Source organism: Arvicanthis niloticus, chromosome 10 (assembly GCF_011762505.2).
Source record: "Arvicanthis niloticus isolate mArvNil1 chromosome 10, mArvNil1.pat.X, whole genome shotgun sequence".
Taxonomy (NCBI): domain Eukaryota; kingdom Metazoa; phylum Chordata; class Mammalia; order Rodentia; family Muridae; genus Arvicanthis; species Arvicanthis niloticus.
In genome coordinates, this window is record NC_047667.1 from 38,701,835 (window position 1) to 38,728,785 (window position 26,951).

The window sequence follows — 26,951 nt, forward strand, 5'->3', positions numbered from 1 at the left end:
AGCACCGCCCAGGGGGGCGCGATGCCTCCTGGGTGTTGTAGTTTTATCTCGGTTCGGTGGCGGCCAGTGATGCAGAGACGTACCGAGGAAACGGAACTCTTTCTCCTCATTGGACACTGTCCGCGATACGCTTCTGCGCAGTCTGTGGTGGCGTCGTAACGCCTCGGGGAAGGGGAAGCCGGCTAAGGGTCGAACCGCTGCCTCTGGCTTTCAGTTTTTCTGCTGGCAGGGTTGGGTCACTGGCGCTTCGCCGTTTGTCTGTGGCACGCGTACAGCCTTCCCAATTGCTTCCCCGCCCTTGGATCCAGCCCTGTGTGCATTAACGTCTATTATCCCACTCCGCCGCGAGTCCCCTCCGCGTCCCCTGGCACGGAGGCCGTAACTATGGAGAATATGGCGGAGGAGGAGCTGCTACCCCAGGAGAAGGAGGAGGCCCAGGTCAGGGTCCCGACCCCGGCCCCGGATTCGGCTCCGGTCCCAGCTCCGGCCGCAGATACGGCTCTGGACTCGGCTCCGACGCCGGACTCGGATCCAGCCCCAGCCCTTGCCCCGGCTCCGGCCCTGTCCCCGTCCCTAGCCTCTGTCCCCGAGGAGGCTGAAAGCAGTAAGTGCAGACGGCCTGATCTCTCTGCCGCAGAGAAGCGAGAAACCATGCCTCGCTGGGGAATAGGGGAGGCCCTTCTCCAGGGTGGTTTTTAATGTGGAAAGGCAAATTTAGGGAAATGGGAGGAGGAGGAATCAGAGCGGCAGGTAAGAGTAAAAGGAGTACAGAATGGAAAGGGATACTTCTATAAACCTCGAGGACATCACCATGAAGGATATGTGAAGGCCAGGCGTGAGGCAGATAAAAATAAACAATGGAAATAGTGGCTGTGTCCGTTAGTGTCTTTAGTAGTTTCCAAGTCAACCCAGTCTACAATAGTTTAAAAACTTTTCACTGTATTACAGTAATGGAGGTATTGAGGTAGGAGATCATGTCACGATTTAGAAACTGAACCAATTTTTCAGTGAGGACTTACACACACTGGTGGATTTGTCTTATTTCTGTAGTATATTTTGCTCCCGAGAATAGAAACCTCATGTCTTGTATGGAGAGGAATCCGCTAAATACAATTGAGCTTTGTACTTCGTTCCAAAGGAAGATGATCATGAAAACTTAATAGCCCATATTTTTATACTCTGAATGTATTTATACGTGTTCTGAGTGGTGTTTTATCGGTTCATTTAGGAAACGTAAGACGAATAACTATTAGCACTTTAAGGATCTTCTTAACATTTTGTACAGTGGGCCTAAGAAAAATTCATCGAGTTCCTTCTGCAGATCTCTGGTCCATAAATTAATTTTTATACTCCTGAATTATCACCTATGAGAAATTAATTCATATTTACTATTTCTAGGCTAATTGGGGGTTTGATGTACATAAAACAGTCATAATCTAAGAAAACTTATTTTGGCAATTCTAAAACCACATTTAAGAATAGCAGGATTGATCGCAGGCAGGAAGGACAAAAATCAGCCAGTAGGCTCATCATTTGGAGTCACAGCTTTTAGTGCAAAACAAGGCTGGCCCGCTCTCCTACCCCCCCCACCCCCACCCCCCGCCCCCCAACATGATGGATAGGGACTTTTACACTGTTGAGGGAGTAGCTACTGCCTTCCTGATTATGTTTAAATTGGAAGTAGATGAGCAGTTTGGGGAATGCTTCTTCACTTGCTCACCATTTTAATACCTTAAAATGCCCAGTGGGGCACAATGACTCCACCTGGTAATCCTAGCACTCCAGAGATTCAGGCAAGAGGGCTAGTAACTTGAAGATCAACCTGAGCTACTTAGGAAGACATTGTCCCAAAAGTCTGTCTAAGTGCTAGGGGAAGGGTGTTGGAAACATTTGCATATATGTGCTTATACTTACAGATTTGTAGTGTGAAGAATGTGTGCTGTTTAAGAAACCTTTAAGCACACACTAATCATTTGAAAAATGTATTTTCAGGAGATCTAGTTAGTGCTTTGAAGGCAGTCACAGCAGCCAGGCATGATGAAGATGGTGCTTCTGAACTAGAGGGGAAATTTGAGGAAAAAGTAATAGAAGTTGTGAAAGAACCTTCTAGTATATTGGGTTTATCTGATTTAACAACAGGTTTACTTTCTTGATTATGAGTGTTTTTTTTTTTTTAACGTGACTATTTAAATACAGAATGATATTACCATGTTGAATCAAGAAAGGATTACACAGATATAAAAAGAATCTTCAGACAGGTTTTGAAATTTTCCTTCAGTAGTGGACTAGATCATGTTTAGTTTTCTTTTTCTAACTTAATAGGATTCTCCTCTCATATTGTACTGCCGACTAGAATAATTCAGTAGGCATACATGTATGCAGCATTATATATCCTGTTGCACATACATGTCTGAACAATGAAACAGAACCTTTTACAATTTCAAATGTGGTAGTTTAGTTTGTATAAATGAATTCTTTTTTGACCATTCTTATCAGGGCTAAAAACTAAAAGATACTTTTTTTTTTTTTTTTTTGCCTATATTTTATTCTAAGTTTTTGAACAAGGCCTACTATATGAAGTTAAGCAAACAAGCATAGTGGCTCATACTTGTAATCCCAGCATTTGGGAACCTGAGGTAGGAGGAAAATGAATTTGAAGCCAGCATGGGTTACATAGTGAGTTCCAGAAGAGTCTTCACTATATATTGAGCTCCTATCTCAAGAAAGAAAAATATAAAGACAGTAATACAATGATGTTTGTCACTCCTTGCTTTTGCTTAGAAAACTATCATTTGAGCAGAAATGTCTGATGATCCCAGAATTAGTGATAAAAATGTGCTACTACATTCAAAAAGTCTAATGGCTTTTAAAAACAATTTAACTATCCTTGGTGGCTGCTGAGTACCAGTTCCTGAACTTGACACTTAACCACCAGAAAGATAAATCAAGTACAACTACGGCCCTTTTATTGTTTACTATAAGAAAGGCAAAAAAGGACAAAGATTATACACATGAGTGAATGAGGGGACTGAGAATGAATGGGAGGAGAGACAGGACAGTGGCAGCAAAATCAAAAATTGAATTTAAATTCTTTTTTTTTTCTTTTTTAAGATTTTTATTTATTTCATGTATGTGAATACACTGTTGCTATCTTCAGCCATACCAGAAGAGGGCATCAGATCTCATTACAGATGGTTGTGAGCCACGATGTGGTGGCTGGGGATTGAACTCAGGACCTCTGGAAGAGCAGTCACTGCTCTTAACCACTGAGCCATCTCTCCAGTCCCTAACATCTTTTTTTTTTTTTTTTTTGGTTTTTCAAGACAGGGTTTCTCTGTGTAGTCCTGGCTGTCCTGGAACTCACTTTGTAGACCAGGCTGTCCTCGAACTCAGAAATCCACCTGAATTTAAATTCTTAAGGCTTTAATTACTGAGCATATTGACTGAGCCCTGAGATTCATCCCATTATCTCTTTCTTTTTGGAGATGCTTACCTGTGAGTTAGCATCACCTGGTCTTATGCATTCCGATTTCCATTTTGTAAATTCCCTTCCTTTGGAATGCACGTGCATTCAGAACTCTTCATCCTTAGAAAAAACAAATTGCAATTCCATCTGTCTCCTTTTCTGCACTAAAGTTCTTGAAAAATCAACCACACTAGTTTTCTGTGTTTACTTTCCATTTGATCATTTATTCCCTGCAGCTTTTAAAGATCACAGGAAGCTGGGCAGTAGTAGTTCACACCTTTGATCCCAGGAGGCAGACGTGGGTGGATCTCAGATTTCTTTGGCTGATGGCACTGTTACAGCTGCATAAACCCAGAGCCGTCTTTACTTTGCCACCTACCCATACCTCTCACAGCCCAAATCCTCTTTCTTTTTTTCTTCCCACTTTTTTCTCACACACCTTTCCATGACCATTTCCTCATTCCCTGATTGCTGCTACAGCTACCAGATGCTTCCCCAAAGTACTCACATTCAAATCATTTACTCCTTCCAAAACCTGAAATGACTTCACCATTCCCCAAAGAATAAAGTCTGAGCTAACGTGAACAGATTTTTTTACCACTTTGACTTAGGCCTTACTTTACTTGTGTGTTTTCCACCCAGCCTACCTATGCCCAAATATATTATATTATAGACAAGGGCTGTGGTAGCTGCAAATTTTATTCCACAAACTTCTTGTTTTGTTTGGTTGTTTTGTTTTGTTTTGTTTTGTTTTTTCAAGACAGGGTTTCTCTGTGTAGCCCTGGCTGTCCTGGAACTCACTCTGTAGACCAGGCTGTCCTTGAACTCAGAAATCTGCCTGCCTCTGCCTCCCAAGTGCTGGGATTAAAAGTGTGTGCCACCACTGCCTGGCCTTCCACAAACTTCTTGATCCTGAGGTTACTTTTGGATTTATAAGACTAATCACCAAGTGTACTTAATTGAATTTCTGTTCATAACCTAAATCATGAAGTTGTATTCATATCTTAACTCTTAGCCACTTGTTAGAATTAACCAGTCGTTCCTTGGTATCATGCTACCTTTACATCTGAGACTCATTTCATTTTACCTACTATTACATTTAAAAATTAGAATGTTAATTGCTCACATGTAATTAATGTTCTTTGAAGACACAACGTACATTATAGCTCTCAAACTATTTTGTACAGGACAGAATTTTTTTGTTTGTTTTTCTTTTTCTGGGTTTTTGTCCTGGTCTCATTTATCCCGGGCTGGCTTTGAATTTATTTTGTAGTTGAGGATGGCGCTGAACTTGCTGCCCTCCGGCCTCTATATCTGCGTGCTAAGATTACAGGTGTGCACCTCTATGCCCTATTTATGTGGTCATAAGGATCAGACTCAAAAGTTTGCTGGATGCTGGACAATCATTCTACCCACCGAGCTACACCTTCAGTCCCCAAGCTAGAAACATTTTTCCATGGAATTACCTTGACTCAATAAAATTCGAAAGCTGAAAAGTACACAGTAAAGTTTTTCTCTGGAACTTTCTGCATTCTGAAGTACACTTGCCATTTTCTTAACCTGAACTGTAGCAGTCCCCATGAGGTACTAGACTCCATAGAAAACAAAAGCGTGCACTTAGCATGGTGTGAGTAACTGAAAATGGAATGGGGAAAATTGCTGAAACAGTTTTCTGACTCGTAAAAAATGTTTCCTTTTCAGAGAGACACATCTCAATTCAAAGGAGACTTGCTGATCTGGAGAAGTTGGCTTTTGGGACTGAAGGGGATGCTGACTCCACCAGTTCATTGAACTCAAATAATCTAGGTACAGGTATGCCCATGTTTGGGGCCACACACACACACACAGAGGCATCACACACACACACAGGCATGCACAGGCAGACACACACATAGAAGCATGCACAGACTCAAGCCCACATACACGAATGCATGCACATTCACATACACACTGAATTTCTATTTTGTCCTTTTTGATTTCTTTAGACAAGGTGTCATATCTTTTTGTTGTCGTTGGTTTTTTTGTTTTTTTGAGACATTCATTTAACTTCTAATGGGTCATTTTTCAGCTCATGAAAACAATTTGTTAAGAATCAATTTATTCCCATTGAAGTAGAACAGTAGAAAAATAAACTTCTTGAGGAGATAACAATTTCATGGTTAAGGATTGTGTTTTTATAAGGTGGTAATTAAATTAGCAACAAGTTTTGGACATCCTGAAACCGTGTTTTAAACAACATAGCTGGGACTAGAGAGAGACGTGGCTCAGTGGCTTTGAGCTCTGGCAGCTCTTCCAGAGGAATTAGATTCAATTGACATGGTGGGTCACAGCCATCTATAACTCCATTTCCAGGTGACCCAACACCCTCCTCTGGCCACCGTAGGCACCTGGCATGTCCACGGTGCACAGATATCCATGCAGGCAAAAGACTTAAGGTAAAAATAACTAACAGCAGTTAAAATTCCCTGATATAAAAGGGAGGCAGCATGGTTGGTACAAAAGTTGTAAATGTTATCAGTGCTCCACTGTCCTGCCTCTGATCTGCTATTCTCCCTCTCCCTCTCCCTCTCCCTCTCCCTCTCCCTCTCCCTCTCCCTCTCCCTCTCCCTCTCCCTCTCCCTCTCCCACCCTCCTTTCCTTTCCCTCTTTCCTTACTATTTTATTTATTTGGTGAAAAGAGCATGCCACGCCATGCATGTTAAAGTCAGTCCTTTTCTTCCATGTGGGTTTCAAACCAAGGCTTTACCTTAGTGAGTGTCCTTACCCACTGAGCCATCTCCTGCTTCTGCTCTACTCATCTAAGTGCTTAGTTTTCATGTTTGTCTAAAACTGGCAATGTCTATACAAAAATTAATTATGCTTATTCTTGCATTATTCTATATGTGAAAGATATTTATTTGTTGAGTTAAAAAATATCATAATTGATTTGTTATTTCTGTATATTTTATTGCTTTAAGCTTAAGTTTGAGGCTTTAATTCTTACTTGTTTACTTGCTTATTGGTGGAGACAGGGCAGCAGGCAGTGTGTGGGTCCCAGGCATTGAACACAGGTTATCAGACTTAGCAACAAGTAAATAACTTTACTGCTGAGCCATCTTGCCAGCCTGAGATTTTAATTCTTGGACACTTTGTTAGAATTAGTATTTGAAGTATACTATATTGCTGAGTTAGTGCTCGATTTTGATGATCCATATCATCTTTTCAGGAATACTTCATAAATAGGGGAAAACATAAATCATAAATGTAGTAATATAGTGAATGAATTCAGGATGTGATGGTTTTACCAGGTCCCTGGTCTCAGAATAGCAATTTTGTCTTCTGTTTTTCTTACCTTATGTTTCGGCTATTGTTGCCACTGCCAGAGTAGTAGGGAAATACCATAGCAGATGCTCAGGCATCTCTCCCCAGCCCCAGCCCTTCAAGAAATGCTGTACTGCTGGTTTTCCATTCTAAGGTGCTGAGTGGTAGTCTCTCTGGCAAAAGCTTAGCTGAAGGGAATTTCACTTTTCAGACTTCTCTGCTCCTACTGGCAACAGCCACCATCAGCTAGCCACAGATCGCTGGCAACAGCACCGTCAGCTAGCCACAGATCGCTGGCAACAGCACTGTCAGGTAGCCACAGATCGCTGGCAACAGCCACCATCAGCTAGCCACAGATCGCAGAGTTTCAAAGCTAAAAATAGTCATTGTTTAACGAAGGACATCCAGGATCAGAAACAAGGATTTTCTTCTTATGGTTAAACAGTCTTTATCCAAGGAAGGGCGGTGAGTGCTGGGGAGGCTTCCTGTTACTTTGTAGCCCTGGCATTAATCTGATAGTTTGCTTTTTCTTCTCTTTAAGAAAACAGTCAGACTTGCCCACTGTGTCCTAAGGAAAAGTTCAGAGCATATAGTAGTCACAAGCTTCGTCGGCACCTTCAGAATTTACATTGGAAAATCTCCGTTGAATTTGAAGGTTAGTATTTTCCTGCTTCCCTAAGAGTAATGTACGTGAAATTGAACATTTGTTACTAGCTTTGGGATTTTATTGTAAACATAGTCAAGTATTTTCACATTATATTATGATGATTTAATGTCCCCACTCAATGTATTTGATAAAAGACAGCATCCAGTCTTGTAGGCAGTAAACACATGACATTTAGTTCAGCAGACATTTATTAGCTATCTGTGACTGTGATATATTGGGTAACTCTGACCTAGGAGTCCCTGTTGCTTATTTAACAATGTTTTAGTAAGTTTCTTTTCCTCTTGTAGAACAGCTACTGTTTCACCTATAATTTTAAAGACAAAGTAATTGCAGAAAAGCAAGAAAATTTTAAAAAAATGGATATTAATTTTAGAAAAAAGTCAATAAATTTTCAGCATGTTGATAGAATATAAGACAAATATTCAGAAATTAAAGCCTTTTTATAGATAAGTAGAAATTATTAAAAATATACTCTTGTAGTGACAAAAATGATGTAATTTGAAGTAATATATTTTTAACAAGTGGGATCATAAGAAAAAGAAAAAATTGAAAGACAAAAAAACCATCACATTGAGAGACTGGATTCTGAGGCAGCTAAGTATCATAGTTTCTTCTGGAAAAGATATGGCATCATCTTTTACACTTTAAAATACATACATTAATTCCTCATGTAAGTTTCTTACCAATAAAATAACCAACAGAAAAAAGTAGAAACACAATGATAGATGTGTGAGGATATTCATTGCACCATGTTCTTTGTGACAAAAATTTAGAATTAAAAGGAATATTGACTACACTATTGTGTGTGTTTATGTGTGTGTGTGTGTGTTCATATGTGGGCACTGAGAAGAATACATTCTATATATTGTAGCAAACATTGAAGTTTTTATTTCCACAGTAAACTACAGTCTTAGAGTACAGTCTTAGTTGAGATTCTATTGCTGTGATAAAACACCATGACCAAAAGCAACTTGGAGATGAAAGAGGTTTTTTTCATATTACAGCTTGTAGTCCATCATCCAGGGAAGTCAGGGCAAAAACTCAAAAGAGGAAACTAGAGGCGGAGCTGAAGCAGTAGCCATGGAGGCGTGCTCTCACTGGCTTGCTCCTGATAACTTGCTCATCCCGCCTTCTTATAGTACTCAGGCATCATCCACAATGAGATACATCAATCAATCAAGAAAATGCCCCATAGGCTAGCTCACAGGCCAGTCTAGTGAGAGCATTTTCTCATTTGTGGCTCCCTCTTCCAGAATGACTCTAAGTTGACATAAATTAGCCAGTACAGCTACTAATGAAAATAGCAATCTGTGGGGCAGATTTTTTTAATATTCCATTTGTATAAAACTGAAAGTCCTCCACTCAAGAATAACCTCTAAATACCAATATAATACCTAAATGTATATGGAAATACACACACACACACTTTCTTATACATGTGTATCCAGACATACTTGTATATTGTTATGTGAGATAGAAATTGTTGCCTGTGTGGACCAGTCAACATCCTCTCACTGAGCTACTGGTTACCTGGGATGGAAGAGGCATTTTCTTTAGTAGTTTGACCACTAGTAAGGTACCTGTGCTTCTGAAAGCAAACCCTCACCTACACTCCTATAAATAACAATGAAACTCACTGAATCATGGTTCTTTTTTCAAAAAGACTTGAAAATAAAAGCAGGTCCAGTAGGGAGGAGCCGGAAGATCAGCAGGAGTGGGGTGGGGACAAGGTAGTTTTGTCATAGTTAACGGGTGTTAAAGTAACTGGCAACATTTTCAAGGGAGATAATGCAGAAGGAATGAGGAACGTGAGACAAGCCACAGATGCTTGGGTTTGGGACTTGAGTAACTAGAGAAAATGGAGTTGCCCTCCTGAGCCAATGGCAAGTGCAGTGGGAAGCTATGGAGGTAGGCCAGGGCCAGCTTCCGGCCTAAGCTGAGCTGCGTCAAAGTGAAGACTCCAGTATCCTGTAAGGCTCTACGAATGTGAAACTTAAGAAGGGAGCCGCTGGGGCTAGAGACAGACATTTTGGAGATGCTAGAATATAGATAGTATTTAAAGCCATGAGACTTAACAAGATAACCTTGAGTATACGTACCAATAAAAGAAAAGCCAGCTGCAGCTGAGTTCTCCGGCACTTCAACAATATACAGCAGGAGGAATGATGGAAAGCATTGGAGTAAGGGAGAGAGAAGTACAGACTTTGGTGTTGGGGGAGACGAGAAGTTACTTTGTAAGCATAGTAAAACTAAAGAGATGTAGTTTAAGAAAATTTATAGGGCGTGAGATATAGCTCAATGGTAGAGTAGTTCTTTATCATGTAGACAGCTCTAGAATTTATCCCTTAGAGTTATTCAAAAAAGAAAGGGGTGGGGGGAGAGGAGGAGAGAGGGAGTAGAGAGGAGAGAAAGAGAACTGAAGAAACACAGGCTGACATAGCTAAGAATGACATCGTTCTCCTGCCTCTGCCTCCCAAGTGCTGGTTTACAGGCATGCTACACACACCAGTATTTTGACAAATGAAGTTTGAGATAACTAATAATCAATTAAAATTTCATAATAAACATTTAGAATTAGGGATCTTAGCATCAAGAATAAGTTAGTAACACTGTAATTTGAGATTCCTTCCCGTAAGAGATCCTTGAAACCATGAAAAGAATTAAAGTTACCAGAGAAAAAAAGGACATAGCCACCATCCAATCCAAATAAATATATTTTAAGGTATGGTGGAAAAAAATCTAAAAATCAACACTCAAAACTAAGAATAATAAATTCAAAAATAAAGTAAAAAAAAATGTGAAGGTGGGAGGAAAAGCAAGATTACGTGCCATGGTTAGTGAAAAAGCAGGAAGCAAAGAAGCTGAGGTTTGTGAAGCTAAATGACTTAAAAAACAAGCCATCGCCACAAGGCTGCAGTGAGCACAGGTCTATCTCATTTATAAAACAAGTGTTCTTCAAGCAATTGTGTTATAAACAGAATAATAATCCTAATTAATCTTTTTTTTCTTTTTCTTTTTGAGACAGGGTTTCATTATACAGCCCTGGCTGACCTGGAACTCACTATGTAGATCAGGCTGACCTCAAACTCACAGACGTGCACCTCCTGCCTCTGCTTCCTGAATGCTGGCATTAAAGGCATGTGCCAGCACACCTGATGACCCTAGTTATCCCTAGAAAATTAAAAATATCCTTGCAGCTCTCAGTGCCAGGAGGCTATGTAATGAGTGATAGTAACCAGCTGGCTATTCCCGTTCCAGGCTACAGGATGTGCATCTGTCACTTAGCCTGCCGGCCGGTGAAGCCAACCATTGTTGGAGAGCAGGTAACCAGATGGTAGATCCTTACTTTCAAATTTAGTTGACTTTAAAGAGAGCAAACTTTTATGTACTTTAAAACTATGCTTTGCCAAAGGCCAAGAATCTATGCTTGATTTAAAATTAAAATGTACATGTTTAACCATATGATGTCTAGTCTTTCTGTAGCTCACATAGAACCTCAAATTCACTACGTAGCTAAGGATAATCTACTTCCTGAGGGCTGAAATGATGGGCATGGGCCATCAATTCCTTTTATACAGTATTGGGAATCGAACCCAGGACTTTGTGCATGTTCATCAAGTCCTCTGCCTGCTGCACTACACCCATAGCCTGCAGTTTCCTTTAAAATACTAATCTTAGTGCTTCCAGATGATTATGAGGGAATAATGCAACATGCACAGAAAAAAAGACTGTTGATCATCTCATTGTTTTTCATTCTGTTTTATGTGTATCACTGTTTTGCCTGCCTGCATGTCTGTGCACCATTTCCATGCCCAGTGCCCAGTGAGGTCTGAAGAGGGCATCAGACGCCTGGGAGCTGGAGTAGCATATGGTTGTGGGCTCCCATGGAGGCAATAGGAACCAACCCTGGGCGCTGCAGCCACTGCCCTTACTCAAAGCCACCTCTCCAGCCTCATCTTAAAGTTACACAAATTATTATTATGCTGAAAGTGAACATTATCCATTAATATGAGAATTTTAAGAAGAAAATTTTTTGCTTTGGTAATAAATTTTGATGAAGGCCTTTCTGATATCTGAGAGCTACCTTCACTTTTCAATTTCATATTCTCTTTCCCTCCGTTCTTCCTTTTAAATTTAACTTTAAACAGTCAAAAGTCTGAGGGCTTCTAGTTTGACTCTTGGATTTGTAGGTGGCATCTCAGTATGCAGCGCTGAACTTGTTCTATAGGCCAGGACAAAGTGCATATGTTTATTAAGATCAGTCTGGCCAACAGTGAATACATCCTATAAAACTATTTTAGTGATGCTAAAACAGTTTCTAAGAAGACAACTAAACTTAGGAGTAGCAGGACTGTTAACATCATCCCATCAGTAAGTGTGCCTTATATAAAATAACAGTGCAGTGAGTGATTTACTGAACAGAAAGAATGGAAAAAATAGGTAAGCTAATTTGTGGCCTGCTGTAACAGCATACATAAGCAACGTTAGTGAAGTTATCCTTTCAAAGACACATCAGGAAATTAACATCACCTTTTATACTGTTAAATCCAATTCACTAATGTAGTACAGCTTGAAAGTTGCCTTAGTAACCTGCTTACATCCAGTGCTCTGTCTGATAGCTATCCAGTAAATTGGGTGCCCATTATCACTGCGTCATTTGTTCAGCGACCATCACCAGAAGGACGGACATGCTAGGGCATGTTAAGCGCCATGTGAATAAAGGAGAGACTAAATCCAGGTACATTGCTGGTAAGTGAAGTGGTCTCATTAACATTCATAATTTGGTCCCTAAACAAAATGGCTCAGTTAGATACATAAAGGATGTAATGATTTTTCCAAATTATGTATTCTTACTTCTTGAGTATTTAAGACATTATGTGTATGTTTTTACATCAGTATTCCATTTGAGTTTATAGCTACAGGATTATAGTGTATACTAAATATAAAAATGTTCTTGTCAGTTCTTAATAGCCATTTGAATGCAATGTTTAGTTTAAAATTATAATTATGGGAAAGTGGGGTCCACAAAGTTGCTTAATGTGTATAAGTCCTTCTTATACATGCATGTCTGTGAACTAAGTTCCCTCCCTGGATCCACAAATTAAACATAATGATTTAACTAAATAATTTGATTATCAAGTAATCCATTACTTCACTTTTTTTTTTCTTTCTACGAGGTTTCCAGTAACATTCAACTATTCTCAACATATATTAATAAATGTTCTAAAAACTGCAAATGACACTCATACCAAAATAGGTATCTTAATGAGTTTATAATTATCTATAATGAAAAATTATAGAATTATAGTCATATGTAGAGCTGTAGTCATAAGTCTTTTTTATATCAGTAACTGTTGTATTGTTATGGAAAAAGGATGCCCAACAGAAAAAACGTTTATTCTGAGGGATGTAAAATGTCAAGGAATAAGCTAGCCTTTAGGGCCGAGAGCATCATGTCATTTCTCACAAAGTATCATTTGCAAGAGAAATAAGACACGCCTCTCCGGTGAGTATAGAAGGATATGCACCAGTAGGAAAGGCTACTTTGGTTGATATTATAGAAGGGAAATATGGGTGTCATTTAATGTCCTGTATATAATACTGACAAAAAAAGAACAAAGAATGTAATTATTTTTCCAAATTGCATGTCTTATTTCTTGAATACTTAAGACATTATGTGTATATGTTTTTACATCAGTATTCCATGAGCCTATGTGTGTGTGTGTGTGTGTGTGTGTATGTATATATATGTATATATATATATATATATATATATATATATATATATATATACTAAATATAAAAATGTTTTTGTTGGTTCTTAATAGCCATTTGAATGCAATGTTTACTTTAAAATTATAATTGTGGGAAAATGGGGTCTACAAGGTTGCTTAATGGGTAGAAGTCCTTCTTTGCATGCCTGTGAGCTAAGTTTCATCCCTGGATCCACAAAGTGGCAGGGGAAAATTGACTCCCAAGGCTGTTCTGAAGTTCTGTATGTTCAGAAAATACTGATATTATTATTCAGCCAACTAATAGAAAGCAAGCATATAAATACTCCGTTTCTGTAATATGACAAGACCCTCCGTGGCCAACCTGTGACAGCATAATATAGTACTTAATGGGTCATAAAAACGTTTTAGGATCTTGTGATGTCTGACCGTGTTGGGTCTTATAATACTGATATAGTGATAAGATACACAGTCAGAATTTTCAGTGAATAAACTTCCTTGTACTCACCAAATACCTACCTAGGCACAACTCTTTCCATAGAAAGTGAATAAATTTGTCCTGTGGTTTTCATTTGGTTTGGTTTGGTTTGGTTTTGTATAGCTACAAAACTATTTGCTTTCTGACAAAATAATATAAGGTTTATTTTTAAAATGTATTGTGTTGGGTGTTTAGCATTATTTTCAATTACCTTATAATAATCTTCTTCTTCTTCACTTTAGCTTCTACTGCCAAATCATCTAATGAAATTTTGAAGGAGACAGACACAGATATACAAGTTTTTCCTAACTACTCTATACCTCAGAAAACAGACTCATATTTTAATCCCAAAATGAAACTAAATCGGTAAGATAGATTGAAAATAGTAATAGAATTTTCAGATGTGCCTCTTATAACTTCTGTGTTCACATGTATAAGATTAAAATAAACTATTTTAACATTTTCTCAAAATACTTCTTTTTTTCTACCAACCCAGTTTTTCAGTCAGAGACTAAAGTAGGTCCAACTTTATGTAATGAAACATGAAGAGATTGATGGATAAGTTTTATTAAATAAATGGATGCTTGTTAAATAGAATTCAGTTAGATTCATAGTTTAACTTAAAAAACTTTCAGGTTTTAAACTATTAATTTGGGAATTGTATATTAAGTAGATAACTATGTTCAAAATTCTACAAAGATAAACAGTTACTCCAGATTCTCCCTTCTTTCTAGTCAGATAATATTCTGTACGTTGGCTGCTCTGGCTGAGGAACGAAAACCTTTGGAGTGTTTAGATGCCTTTGGAGCCACTGGTAAGTTAAAAAAAAAAAATAGTTTGTATTTTTTTCTTTTTTTTCAAATTTATTTTCATGTGTATTTTGACTGTGTGGATGGCTATATATCAGATGCAGTACCATCAGGCCAGAAGAGGGCATCAGATCCCCTGGAATTGGAGTTCGAGATAGATGTGTTGTGAACCACAGTGTGTGCACTCCAAATCTAGCCCAGGTCCGATAGGAAAGCAGCCAGTGCTCTTAACTTATAAGCCGTCTTTCCAGTCCTTATATAATGCCTTTTCTTAGAAAACTTAAAAAGGTATTATGTCCAGCAAAATATTTTTGTGACCCATACATGGTGGCACTTGTCTTTAATCCCAGCACTCAGGAGGCAGAGGCAGGCAGATCTCTGAATCCAAGGCCAGCCTGCCCTACATTTTAAGTTCCAGGATGGCCAGAGTTACAGAGTGAGTCCCTGACTCAAAAAAAAAAAAAAAAAAAAAAAAAAAATTGCAAAAAAAGAAAAAAAAAAAGATCCAAGGTAAGATTTTCCAATTTTTTATAAAATTTTTCAAAAAGATTCTATACAAAAATAAAGAGTATAATGAATGAATTCTTCCTATGTGTCACTTCAGAAATAATTCACCCATGTTCAGTCTTATTTTATCAATATCTTTACAGTTCAGATTCCATCAGATTTTATACATTAGTCTCTTTAGTTTAATTTAAAACAAACCCTGGGCATATTTTATGTAAATAATTAAGTTGGATTACTTAAAAAATAAGGCTTTTCCCCACTGAGGCAGAGTATCAATTTGTGACTGGCTTTCAACTCTTTGAACTCCTGATCCCCCCACATGCTGAGATTACAGCTCTTCCTCCATACTCAGCTACAAGGAATTTTTTTTTTTAAGTAAAGCTATAGTAACATTATACCTAGACAGTAAAGACTACTTCATCAATATCAATAATTATTTAGATATTTAAACATCTTTAAAAATTCAAATCACAATCCAAAGCGTATGTATTTTTATTGTTTCAAATCTAAGTCTCTTCTTTTTTGTTGTTGTGTTCTTTTGAGACAGAGTCTTACTGTGTAGACTTGGCTGACCTGGAACTCACCATGTACCCAAGGCTGGCCTCAAACTCAAAGAGAGTCTGAGTTCCACCTGCCTCTGCTGGGAATTAAAGGCATGCACCACCATGTCCAGCTAAGTCTCTTCTTAATATGGTCTCATATCATTTTGAGTGTATAAATGAATGAGTGTGTGTGTGTGTGTGTGTGTGTGTGTGTGTGTGTGTTGTGCACTCATGCATAAACATAATAATTATTTATTGACATAACCATTTTTTTGACATGTAGTTTCTGGCCATCTGGGTTTTTTTTTTTTTTTTTTGATTGTCTCACTGTGGCTTCCTCAGGCTGGCTTTGAACTGGCTATATGACTGAGTATGACTTTGAACTCCTGATTCTTCTGCCTCTACCTTCTAACAGGCATGTACTTAAAATGTCTTGTAGGAAGGGAAAAAAATGTGTGTGTGTGCGAGAAAGAGAGAGAGAGAGAGAGAGAGAGAGAGAGAGAGAGAGAGAGAGAGAGAGAGAGAGAGAGTTGCTTTTAAGACACCTAACTTTTCAGTGATTAACTATAACTTAAATTTCTTTAATTTGAAGCTTCATCTTCTTCCCTGTTTCTCCCAAGGAATAATGGGATTACAGTGGGCAAAGCACCTTGGAAATGCAGTCAAAGTTACAATTAATGACTTGAATGAAAACTCTGTGACTTTGATTCAGAAAAACTGCCACTTAAACAAGTTGAAGGTGGTGGTGGACAGTGAGGAAAAGGAAGAAGGTGATGTCCTTGAAGACGACGGCACTCTGGGGGACATCCAGGTGACCAGGATGGACGCCAATGTTCTGATGCACCTGAGGTCTTTTGATTTCATGTAAGTGAAGAGCATTGGTCGGATTACCACCAAGCAGATCTGATGGAGGGCAATGCTTTAAAATTAAGGGAATTTGTGGTGGTTTACTTTAATACAGTGTTTGGCCTTGGCCTGAGATATCCAATGAAACTTTCAGACTTTCTGGAAATGAACTTTTCCTCTTCGGCTGATTTATTTCTCTGTGTTTGACATGTCGTAGACTATTTTATTACTTACTTTTAAAACCTAATTAAGTATTTAAAATAGATTTGCAAAGTACATTTTTTTCTCTCAATTTTCTAAGATAGTTTCTATTAGCCCAGGCTGGCCTCAAACTGGAAATTCTCCTGCCTTTGCCTCTTGAGTGCTGGGATTATAAGTGTGTTGCCATCCCACCTGCCTTACAAACTTTGAATCCATGAAATTTTATCATTAGAAATAATATTGTTATAATTTGGATCACTGATGTCATCTTAGATATGTGCATTTTTTTCTGGTTTTAGCCACCTGGATCCCTTTGGAACATCAGTGAACTACCTCGACTCTGCGTTCAGAAATGTAAGGAACCTTGGCATAGTGTCAGTGACTTCTACAGACATCAGCTCCTTGTATGCCAAGGCACAGCATGTTGCCCGGCGTCACTACGGATGTAACATTGTCCGAACAGAGTATTACAAGGAGCTAGCGGCCAGAATTGTCGTAGCTGCAGTGGCAAGGTACCAAACTGCCAGTAGTGCACCTACTATGTTTTAGTGTGACTTGTGGTTTTGAAAAGAGAATACTGTGAATGAGTGCTTTTTTTTCAAAATATGCATAAAGTTTTTAATTCTATATCCCTTACATATAATTTAATTTGATTTACTGTTTTAATTTTATAGTTTTTTTTAAACATATTCATTTACTTTGTTTGTATTCATATAGGCACATGTGTGGAGGTCAGAGGGTAACTTGAAATAGTTGGTTCTCTCCTATCCTGTGGGTTCTAGAGATCAAACTTAGTCGTCAGATTTGGCAGCAGGCACCTTTACCCCCTGAGCCATTTTGATGGCCTACTATTCTTGTGTTTTGTTAGAACTTTATTTAAATGTTTGTATCTGAAACATAAAAAAGAAACAATAAAAGTGAAAATTAATTTTAGACCTGTCTTAATTCAGTAATTACAAGAGTAGACAAGGTAGCAACATGAAAAAGAGAAAGAAAAATTTTTTTTATGTTTACAAGCTACTTGAAAGATCATTTCATCGTCAAATAGTCTGAATAAAATGATGGTTTCTAACTTGACTCTGAAAATAACCCTGTAAGAAAGGAGGGTCTTTCCGTTCCCCTAGGTGGAAGAGGACTATTATCTACTGTGTACACAACTTTATCCTGCTAGAAAAGACCTTTTAATATTTCTCTGTGTGTGTGTGTGGGGGGGGAAGGGGGTGTCTCACCATGTGCATGCAGGATCCTGCCAGAGTCAAAAGAGGGCATCAGATCCTCTGGAACTAGAGCTACAGGCCTACAGGCAGATGTAAGCCACCATGCAAGTGCTGGGAAATTAACCCCAGTTTTCTGCAAGAGCAGCAAGTACTCTTAACTGCTAAGCCATCTTTCCAGCCCCTACAAAAATAATAATGCAATTTGACATTGAGAGTATCAATAATAGATGGTCAGCCCATTCACTTGCTAATACAAACACAAGTTTGCAGCACTTAGAGGGAAATTCTTACCTCAGCATAATAAGTTATTAGTCTCCATAGGTCTTCAGTGACTGTTAAGTGAACAACAGAATTTGCAAATGATTTGGAAATGATGTTATCTTATAGAACTTAATCCAAAGGAACTTTAAAACGAGTAGAGAAAAGGGCTTTGACTATTTTTCAGTAACTAATCAGCAGCTAGCATATAATTCTGCATATGGTCAGTATGGTCATAAATATATATGGTTTGGAAGAAGCTTTTTAGGAAAAAAATAGATTAAATTCAGACTAGTAATCGTGATTACAGAAAAGTCCTGATGAAAACCACAGTCCCTCCATAGTTTGCCATCCAGGTTAGCTCTGTCAGCACGGTGCTATACAAAGGAAGTGATGAGCCATCAAAATAGTTCCGTGTTTTGTTTATTTTTTAACAGAGCTGCAGCACGGTGCAACAAAGGTATAGAAGTGCTGTTTGCGGTGGCTCTGGAACACTTTGTGTTGGTAGTTGTGAGGGTCTTAAGAGGCCCTACTTCAGCAGACGAGACTGCCAAGAAAATCCAGTACCTGATCCACTGCCAGTGGTGTGAAGAGAGGATCTTTCAGAAGGATGGCAACATGGTGGAAGGTAAGCTGACGCTCCTCTGGCCTGCACACTGTAGCAGTACCCAGCGAACAAGCTTCATCACATCCCCAGTTATACGTGCCGCACTGCGCTTTCAGAGACTACTGCTGGAGTGTTGACATGCTCTTGTTGAAACATCTAGAGATAACATATTTTTTCCACTATCAACTAATTTTAGAAATGTTAATCAGATTACCTATATATCTATACTATTATAAATTATTAATTTTATAAAAATTATTTTCATGTTTCTGACTAAATATCAATGCTACCAGTTACAAATTTCATTCAGTAAGCATTGAGTCCCTGCTGTATGCCAGGCCTTGGGACACACAGGGAAAGCTGCAGCTTAAAAAACTGGGGTGTTTGCTTTCTTGGGATCCAGCAACAATCTTGTCCATTGTTGTCTATTAAGTTCTTGGTTCTTGGTGTTTTTTAATGTGAATTTTTAAAATGTATATGGGCGTTTTGTGCGTGTGTGCGTGTGTGTATCTTAGTATGTGCGTGTGTGTATCTTAGTATGTGCCTGGGACCTGCAGAGGCCAGAATATGGCATTGGGTCTCCTGGAACTGGAACGGACAGTTGTGACCCTCTGTAAGTGCTGAGACTCAAACCCCAGGTCTCTGAGAGAGCAGCCAGTGCTCGTAACTGTTGAGGTTTCTTGTCAGCCTGTGGTGTGAATTCTTAAGAACTCTTTACAAATCCAAGTTATTTATCTCTTGCTGCATAAATTGCAAGGCTTTCGTGTGGGTTGATTGGTTGGTTTGGTTTCTTCCGTTGATCATTTGCTTGCTTGTTTAATTTTAATTTGGGTTTTAGGGTTCTTTTGCTGGGGTGGAGGATGGGAAGCTTGGTTGGTTGGTTGGTTGGATTTTGCTAGTGGTAAAGTTACATATACTCTGGCATCTGTTTGTAAAGACGTGGCTCTTCCTAGGTCCTTCAGGGTGACTATGTTTTACTGGTTAGCCCAGCACTTGCCCACTATTAGACAATGTATTCTCTGTCGTGTTCTAAGCCCACATGTACTTGAGTTTGTTTCTGGGTTTTCTGGGTTTTTCTCTACAGAAGGTTGTCTATTCATACGCCTCTATCACACCAACTGAAGCTTTTTAGCTGTTGTTTTTTAACAGTGTCTGATATATCCCAGCCAATAATGACCTTGAACGTTTTTTTAGCTTTTATTTTGTTTTGTTTTTATTTACTTATTTTGTATGTGAGTTTGCCATGGCATGCATGAGAAGATCAGAGTATAACCTATGAGAGTCAGTTTTTTCTTCAAACTTGTGGGTCCAAAGAGATCAAACGCTTGTCATCAGGATTGTCACCAAGGTGGCAAGTACCTTTACTCTCTGAGCCCTCTCACTGGCCATAGCCTTGAACTCCTGACACTCCTGCCTCGATCTTCCAGATGCTTAGATTGTAGATACACTGCCGTGCCTGCTCTCTGAGGTGCTTCAGATGGAACATAGGGTTTTTGCAGACTATATAAGACTCTACCGACTGACCTACACCCCAGCCCTGACACTTGTTACGCTAGAGATCAAAGCTACCCTGCCATTTTGTTTTGTTGAGTAACAAAATAATATCAGATAGACTAGAACTATTGATTTTATCAAGCTATTCCAAAAAAAAGTCAGTGATTGAGTAAGGAATAACCTGGAGTCAGAGGAAGACAGGGTCTCACTGCATTATGTAGCTATGGCTGTCCTGGAACTCACTGTGTAGACCAGACTGGCCTAAAAACATGCATCACCATGCCTCGTAAGAGGTTCTCATTTTGTTGTTGTTTTCTTTGACTTGGTTTGGTTTTCGAGACAGGGCTTCTCTGTATACCCCATCTTTGTGGGATTGGAGCATTACTAGTTAATACCAACCCTATTTTGAAAAAATGAGAGGGTGATGATAGTCATGGAACTTGAACTGCGCTTTGTTTGTTTGTTCGTATGCGACAGGGTTTCTCTGTGTAGCCCTGTCTGTCCTGGAACTCCCTGTAGACCAGGCTGGCCGCAAACTCAGAGATCTGCCTGCCTCTGCCTCTTGCTGGTTTTAATGATCATATCCACTTTATCTTAAATCAAAACTGTTCAACAATAATCTGTTAGGTATTCACGATCTGAATTCTGATTCGTGAATTAAGTCGTGGTATACATTAAACCATGAGCTGTCCTTTGTAATAAATAAGGCAGAGGTGGGGCTCATTAGCAGACTTTTAAGGTAGGCTGTTAGGTCTGCCTTTCCTCCCTTGTTCTTCATCCTGGGGAAGATTGTCTTTGTTCCAAGGACGTGTCTCTGGGACTCTCCAACTACTCTGTTGTATCATCTCTCCAGGTGCTGCCTTAGCTCGCACCATGTCTGTGAGGGAGCCTAGCAGTCTACGCTAGCTTCTGCCCACACACCATGGGGATTTGGTCCAGTCTCAGGGTTGCCTCCCTTTTTCACAATGGGGCACTGAACACACTTCTGAGCAAAAATCCTCCTGCATTTCTCAACATATTTCATTTTCAATGAATTCTCTCCCCACTGCTCAGCACTGCAAACATTTCCACCCAAAGCTGGACATCCTGCTTCTTCGTGATTGTGGTTTTTAACAGTACCTACCTTCAAAGAGTCTTAAGTTTTCAACTACATATAAAATTCTTAGCACAGTACCTGGTACACAGTAGGTCCTCAGTATATAGTCATTATTATATAACTTATAACACTTATATCTGTCATGTATTCTTTATATATATATATAAACATATCTTTTGTTTTTACAGAAAACCCATATAGGCAGCTGCCCTGTAATTGTCATGGAAGCATGCCTGGCAAGACAGCGATTGAACTGGGGCCTCTATGGTATGTACCTAAGTACAGCATCAGGTTGACTTATGTCAGCTTCTGGAATCTAAACAAGAATGCATGACTCTTCTTCTGAGAACCTGAGTATTTTCAGATTTCTCTCTAATAGTCTAAGGGTGAAAAGTAAGCTGGATCTGCAAACTAAATAGTTTGCATCTGAATAGTAAGAAAGAGGCTGTTTGGATTTGTTTTTGAAAGAATGTATCTCAAAAGAAAAGATGTCTCAGCAGGTAAGAGCCCTTGCTGCTGGTGCAGAAGATGGATGTTGTTTCCCTGTACCCATGTCAGGTGGCTCACAAGTATCTGTAACTCCAGCTCCAGGGAACCCAGTACCTCTTTCTGGCTTCCATAGGCACCTGTACTGCCATGCCCCGCCCCCCTGCCACCACCACTACCACCCCCCCACACACACACACACTCATACCTCACCTCATTCAAAATACAATTAACCTTTTATTTTATTTTAAGGGAGAGTCTCATACAGTTGCTCAGTCCTGGCTTCAAACTTGCTGGGTTTTGTGCTTGGTGTTTTCACCTTTGTGTCTGAGTACAGGTGTGTGTGCACATGCCACAGTGCCATGTGGAAATCTGAGGACAGCCTTGGGCGTCAGGCTCCATTCTGCCTTGGTTGAAACTGGCCCCTTTTACTGCTGTACCTACCAGGCTAGTGGGTCCAGGGCCTCCTGGGATCCTCTTGTCTCCACTTCCTCGCTCGCCGTAGGGCACCAGGATGAGCTTGCTCTCTTACAGACGTGAAGAATGATGGAGCCAGCCCTAGCTTCCAGTACTTTCTTAACTATACCATCTCCCCCACAACGATCAGACTCCCTGGTTACAGAACACAAAGTGAGACTAACAGCTGGCTGCCTCCAGAGGATCTAGGCCAGCCAGCTCCTCAGTTTATAAGCAAGGAAATTAGGGCATGGCGTTTTTAAGACTGACCAAAATAATGACAACGGTAATGATGTTGATTCTTATTAGCAAGCTAGAACCAGAATTTCCAACTTCCAGGCCAGAATCTTGGCTGGAATCCCTGACTTGTCACTCAGGGCCATTGTTCCCGTCCTTACACCAGTCCAGAATCCCTACCCTGTCTCCCACCTCAGTTCAGGTCATACTTCCCGTTTCAAGTGTCTGTTTAGTGTTACTTACTCTGACTGCTCACTCGATACTTTAAATAGTCCTTCCATTTATTCTCACTATTGAATCTTTACGTTTACTACCTCATAGCTGCTACTCAGTGAAGAAACTTTGTACAAAGCGTGATACATAGGCTGTCTCATTCCTATGACAAGTTTGTGAGTTTTCCTTACAGTAAAGGGGAGGTGGGGCCTGATGTTATAAGCCAGTGATTCCAACTACCCCTGAAGCAAGAGATCACAAGGTCCAGGCCTGCTATACAGTGAGGTTTTAGCCAGTTCAAGGCCAGTTTGGGCAACTTAATGGAACTTTTGAAGAAACTATCAGAGAAAGAGTGGTTTAAAAAAAAATGGCTGAGGATACAGGTTGAGTGCTACAGTGTCTTGTGTACATAAAACTCTAGGCTCAAACCCCAGTCATGGGAGGAGAAAACCATCCTTAATCCTCAAGGTGATCTATGTAACTAGTAGACAGAGCCAGCAAGGAATGCAGTCCAGGCTTCTCTGTCTCGGAATTCATTTTGTCAACTGTGCAGGTGCTGCTCAAATTCAATGGAAGTGTTTAGCCCTGAGCCTTTGAAACAGCCTCAGTATGTCGCCTTAACTAGTCTGAAACTCCCTGTGTAGACCAGGCTGGCCTTGAACTCACAAAGATCCACCTGCCTCTGCCTCCTCAGTGCTAGGTTTAAAGGTGTGGTGTCCTGGACCATTTTTAAACTACAATCCTCACGTAGGCATCAGAATGGAGGGTGATGTCACTGCTAGAGAGCGCACTGTGGAAACCTGAGCTTGGCGCCGTGTTTGGTGTACAGTGACCTCATTTTACAGGCTTTTATACAGGCAGCCAGCATCGTCTTTTCTGTCTGACTGTGTTCTACAGATACACACTCGGTTTTTCATGTACTCTACAACTTATGAGGGCCAATAAATTCTTGTTAATTTTATGTGAATTAAATGTTTTGGCTAATTGTAAGTTACAGAACTAAAATAATTTTTTAAAAGATTGAGAAATTAATATATAAATAATACTAAATCAAAAATTCCTGAATTTATTCAGTAGTTCTTTATCCCATAATTTGTTATTTGTTTGTTGTATAATTATGGAAAATATTTTTGTAAAAATATAAACATTTCTCAAACATTTCTTTTCCAGGTCAAGTTCCCTTTTCAATACTGGATTCCTTAAAAGGATGCTATTTGAATCTATTCACCATGGTTTGGATGACATTCAGCCGCTAATAAAGACATTAATCTTTGAATCAGAATGTACCCCACAAAGCCAGTGTTCAGTTCATGCTCCTTCAAATACCAACAAGCAAGGTGACTCTAGCTTGTCAGATTATCCTTGATGTTATAATGAAAACAATGTAGTAATATGCTTTAAGTAATCCATCTTAGTGAGTCTAATCATAATTTGTTTGTTGCTTTTTTTTTTTCTTTTCTGGAGGCAAGGTCACATACAGCCCAGGCTGGCCTTGAACTCCTGATCTTTCTGCCTTCACCCCCAAAGTGCTGGGCACACACTGCAATGCCTGTCATCCCTTTGTAAACTTTCTACTCTTTTATAAAAAGAATTTGCAGGTAATTGTAGGAGTGGTATAGCCAGAAATTTTGCTAATACCCATGGAAGTACAGAAAATCACTTCACGTATCACTCAGTGAAGCCGGATTTTACTCCTTAGACAGGGCGATTGCAGTGTGTGTGGCTGTTGATAGATGGGAAGGCAGACTAGTCTTCATGCTTCCTGAGGCATAAAAGGAGGTTGCCGTAAAACATCAGGTATATCGGTTGCCTTTGTTTTGAATGCGGGCTCTTTGCTTAGCTGGCCTGGAACTCACAGAGATCCACCTGCCAGTACCTTCCATGTGCTGAAATTAAGATGTGTGCCACCACACTCAGCCTAAAATAGTGTGTGTGTGTGTGTGTGTGTGTGTGTGTGTGTGTGTGTCAGAGGACAACTCCACAGTCAGTTGTGTCCTGTCTTTACATGGGTTCTGGGAATTGAACTCAGATTACAAGTGCCTTTACCTGCTGAGCTATCTCAGTGGCCCAGAAAGTTTAAAAGTATCATTCTTATATACACGAAACTGTAGTTGGGATTCCAGTTTTATTTACACATTAAGTTGTTAATGTCATCTATAAATATGTTCCCTCCCCCCCTTTTTTTTTATTTTAGAAGAAAATGGTGTATTTGTTAAAACCACCGATGATACCACAATAGATATTTACAGTGCACAGGGTATGTATATATTATAATATGTAACTATTAAGTATCAGTGCATTCTAAATATGTCGTAAAATATAGGTTTAAAAACAGAATATACATAGCATTAAAACTTGTAATTACAATATTGTAGTAGTAATGTTTACTTTAAATGTTCATCTTCAATGGCGACTTAAAATTCTTGTTAAAAGTATATGGTTTGGCTGGGCGGTAGTGGCACACACCTTTAATCCCAGCACTCAGGAGGCAGAGGCAGGTGGATTTCTTGAGTTTGAGGCCAACCTGGTCTACAGAGTGACTTCCAGGACAGCCAAGGCTACACAGAAAAACCCTGCCTGAAAAAACAACAATACACACACACACACACACACACACACACACACACACCATGTAACAGTAGAGCATCTGTTGTCCCTAGGAATGTAGAGTGTAATGTGTAATTTAGGGAGAAAGGGTTTATGCAGACACAACCTGCATACAAGAAACAAGGAAAAGGAATGACAGACTTTGTCAGATTTGAGTGGTGACGTGAGGACTGCAGTGTGCAGTGAAGTAATTCACCCGAGTTCAGAAACAGGAAGTGGAAACAGTAGAGGTTTAAAGGAGACAGAAGGAAGTTCTCACCAAGCAGCAGGTGGACGGGTAGCGTGAATGAGAATTGTGTGACAAGATTATAAAGCATTCATTCCATCTGCAGTTGTTAAGAGCATGCTTGTGTGTGTCTTCCAGGCAAGAGAAAAAGTAATGAAGTGACCGTTAATGTAGCCAAGAAGCAGAAGAGCGACGCCAGCACTGCCCACCCTCCCTTTTATTACAACATCCACAGGCACAGCATCAAAGGGATGAACATGCCAAAGTAAGATGGCCGTGGCAATGTGTTTATTCCATATTTTAATAATTTAAGTAAAAACATGAGAGCCTAATAACTCTCTTTCTCTATTGCAGGTTGAAGAAATTTTTGTGCTGTCTTTCCCAAGCAGGCTTCCGAGTGAGCCGGACTCACTTTGACCCAATGGGCATCCGCACTGATGCCCCTCTGATGCAGTTCAAGTCTATCCTGCTAAAGTATAGCACCCCCACATACACTGGAGGACACTCAGAAGGGCAGATGCCGCCAGCCCCTGAGGACACAGTAACCGACAGGGTGCAGATGTCTGTGAATGACAAAGCGGAAGCCAGTGCCTGCAGACGATGGTGACTTAGAGGGTGTCTTCTCAGGGTTCTGCAGTGGCCCAAGTCTGTATGACTGCAATCCTTTTTTTATTCTTTCAATTTAGTGATATAAGATAAAAAATTTAAAAAGCACTGTTTTCATTCAGAAAATTGGCTATTTCTGACTTGGCTGGTGTGAGAGCGTTGCTTTTTAAGTTTTTATTATTTTAAAGAAAAAAATTTAATAAAAACATTTGAAGCCAAATTTCTGACTGTGATCACATTACTTACTGTTCAGTAATTTAGAAATGTTTTACCTGTATTTCTTGGAAATTGGAGCATATAATAACAGTCATCCTTTACCTTCTCTGATACCTGGGATTAAACCAAGAGGCTCAGGCTCTCAAGTTGCTGGAATGCAGGCATGCACCAAGTACCCAGCTTAGCGTTTATTCTTAATATCTCTACTGGCTTATGGTATTTTTTCCTGTATATAGCATAAAATAAAGCTGGATCCTTTTATATACTAAAAATGACCTGTATGAAATCGTAAGAATGTTGTTCTTCAGGATGATTTGCTTGAAATACAATTGTAAAATACTTCCCTACCATTGAGAGATCATACTTCTCATTGACTGGTTTCCTTGTAGCTTTTGAGAAATCTAGTACTTGCCTGCCACAGAACGATATTTTTTTTACAAGTTTGTATTCTAAATGACTAATCCTCAGAGTAAGATTTTTTTTGTTGTTTTTGTTTTGTTTTGTTTTTTCCTTTTTTTTTTTTCTTTTTGGATATCTTATTTACATTTCAGATGCCATCTCTTTTTCCCATTTCCCCTTCTGAGAAAACCCCTATCCCATGCCCCCATTCTCCTTTTTGCTTTTATTCTGTTTTTTAAAGTGTTAATAAAAGGCTTTATAAGTTTGGTAATGCTCAATAACAAG

The 26,951-nt window shown here is 39.4% G+C and overlaps 1 protein-coding gene and 1 long non-coding RNA gene across 5 annotated transcripts; one reads left to right on the plus strand and one right to left on the minus strand.

Moving 5' to 3' along the window:
- The first annotated feature begins 28 nt into the window (after nt 1-28).
- On the plus strand, nt 29-26,271 carry Trmt1l (tRNA methyltransferase 1L). Of its 4 annotated transcripts, none has more exons than XM_034512776.2 (15): nt 29-604; nt 5,168-5,272; nt 7,308-7,421; nt 10,692-10,756; nt 12,053-12,182; nt 13,886-14,009; nt 14,378-14,457; nt 16,122-16,365; nt 16,848-17,060; nt 18,461-18,651; nt 21,409-21,487; nt 23,783-23,949; nt 24,807-24,869; nt 25,584-25,710; nt 25,800-26,271. In XM_034512776.2, exons 1-15 carry the CDS (start codon nt 385-387, stop codon nt 26,050-26,052), a joined length of 2,175 nt encoding a protein of 724 aa, XP_034368667.1. In that variant the 5' UTR covers nt 29-384; the 3' UTR covers nt 26,053-26,271. The 4 variants fall into 4 exon arrangements, with proteins under 4 accessions (XP_034368667.1, XP_034368668.1, XP_034368666.1 ...); XM_034512775.2 differs by having other exon boundaries at nt 133-604; nt 5,168-5,278; XM_076941330.1 differs by having other exon boundaries at nt 133-604; nt 16,094-16,365.
- Nucleotides 1,807-6,877, minus strand: LOC143443688 (uncharacterized). Its single transcript, XR_013112870.1, has 3 exons — nt 6,798-6,877; nt 3,494-3,586; nt 1,807-2,057 (listed from the first exon to the last, which is right to left on the minus strand). It is a non-coding gene; the product is annotated as an uncharacterized LOC143443688 (long non-coding RNA).
- Nucleotides 26,272-26,951: the final 680 nt, after the last annotated feature.

Excerpts from the sequence above, each read along its gene's own strand:
- Trmt1l (XM_034512775.2), top strand. The coding sequence starts at position 385 with ATGGAGAATATGGCGGAGGAGGAGCTGCTACCCCAGGAGAAGGAGGAG. Across the intron at positions 14,010-14,377 it reads CCCAAAATGAAACTAAATCG|TCAGATAATATTCTGTACGT; the intron begins GTAAGATAGATT and ends CCTTCTTTCTAG. Across the intron at positions 14,458-16,121 it reads AGATGCCTTTGGAGCCACTG|GAATAATGGGATTACAGTGG; the intron begins GTAAGTTAAAAA and ends GTTTCTCCCAAG.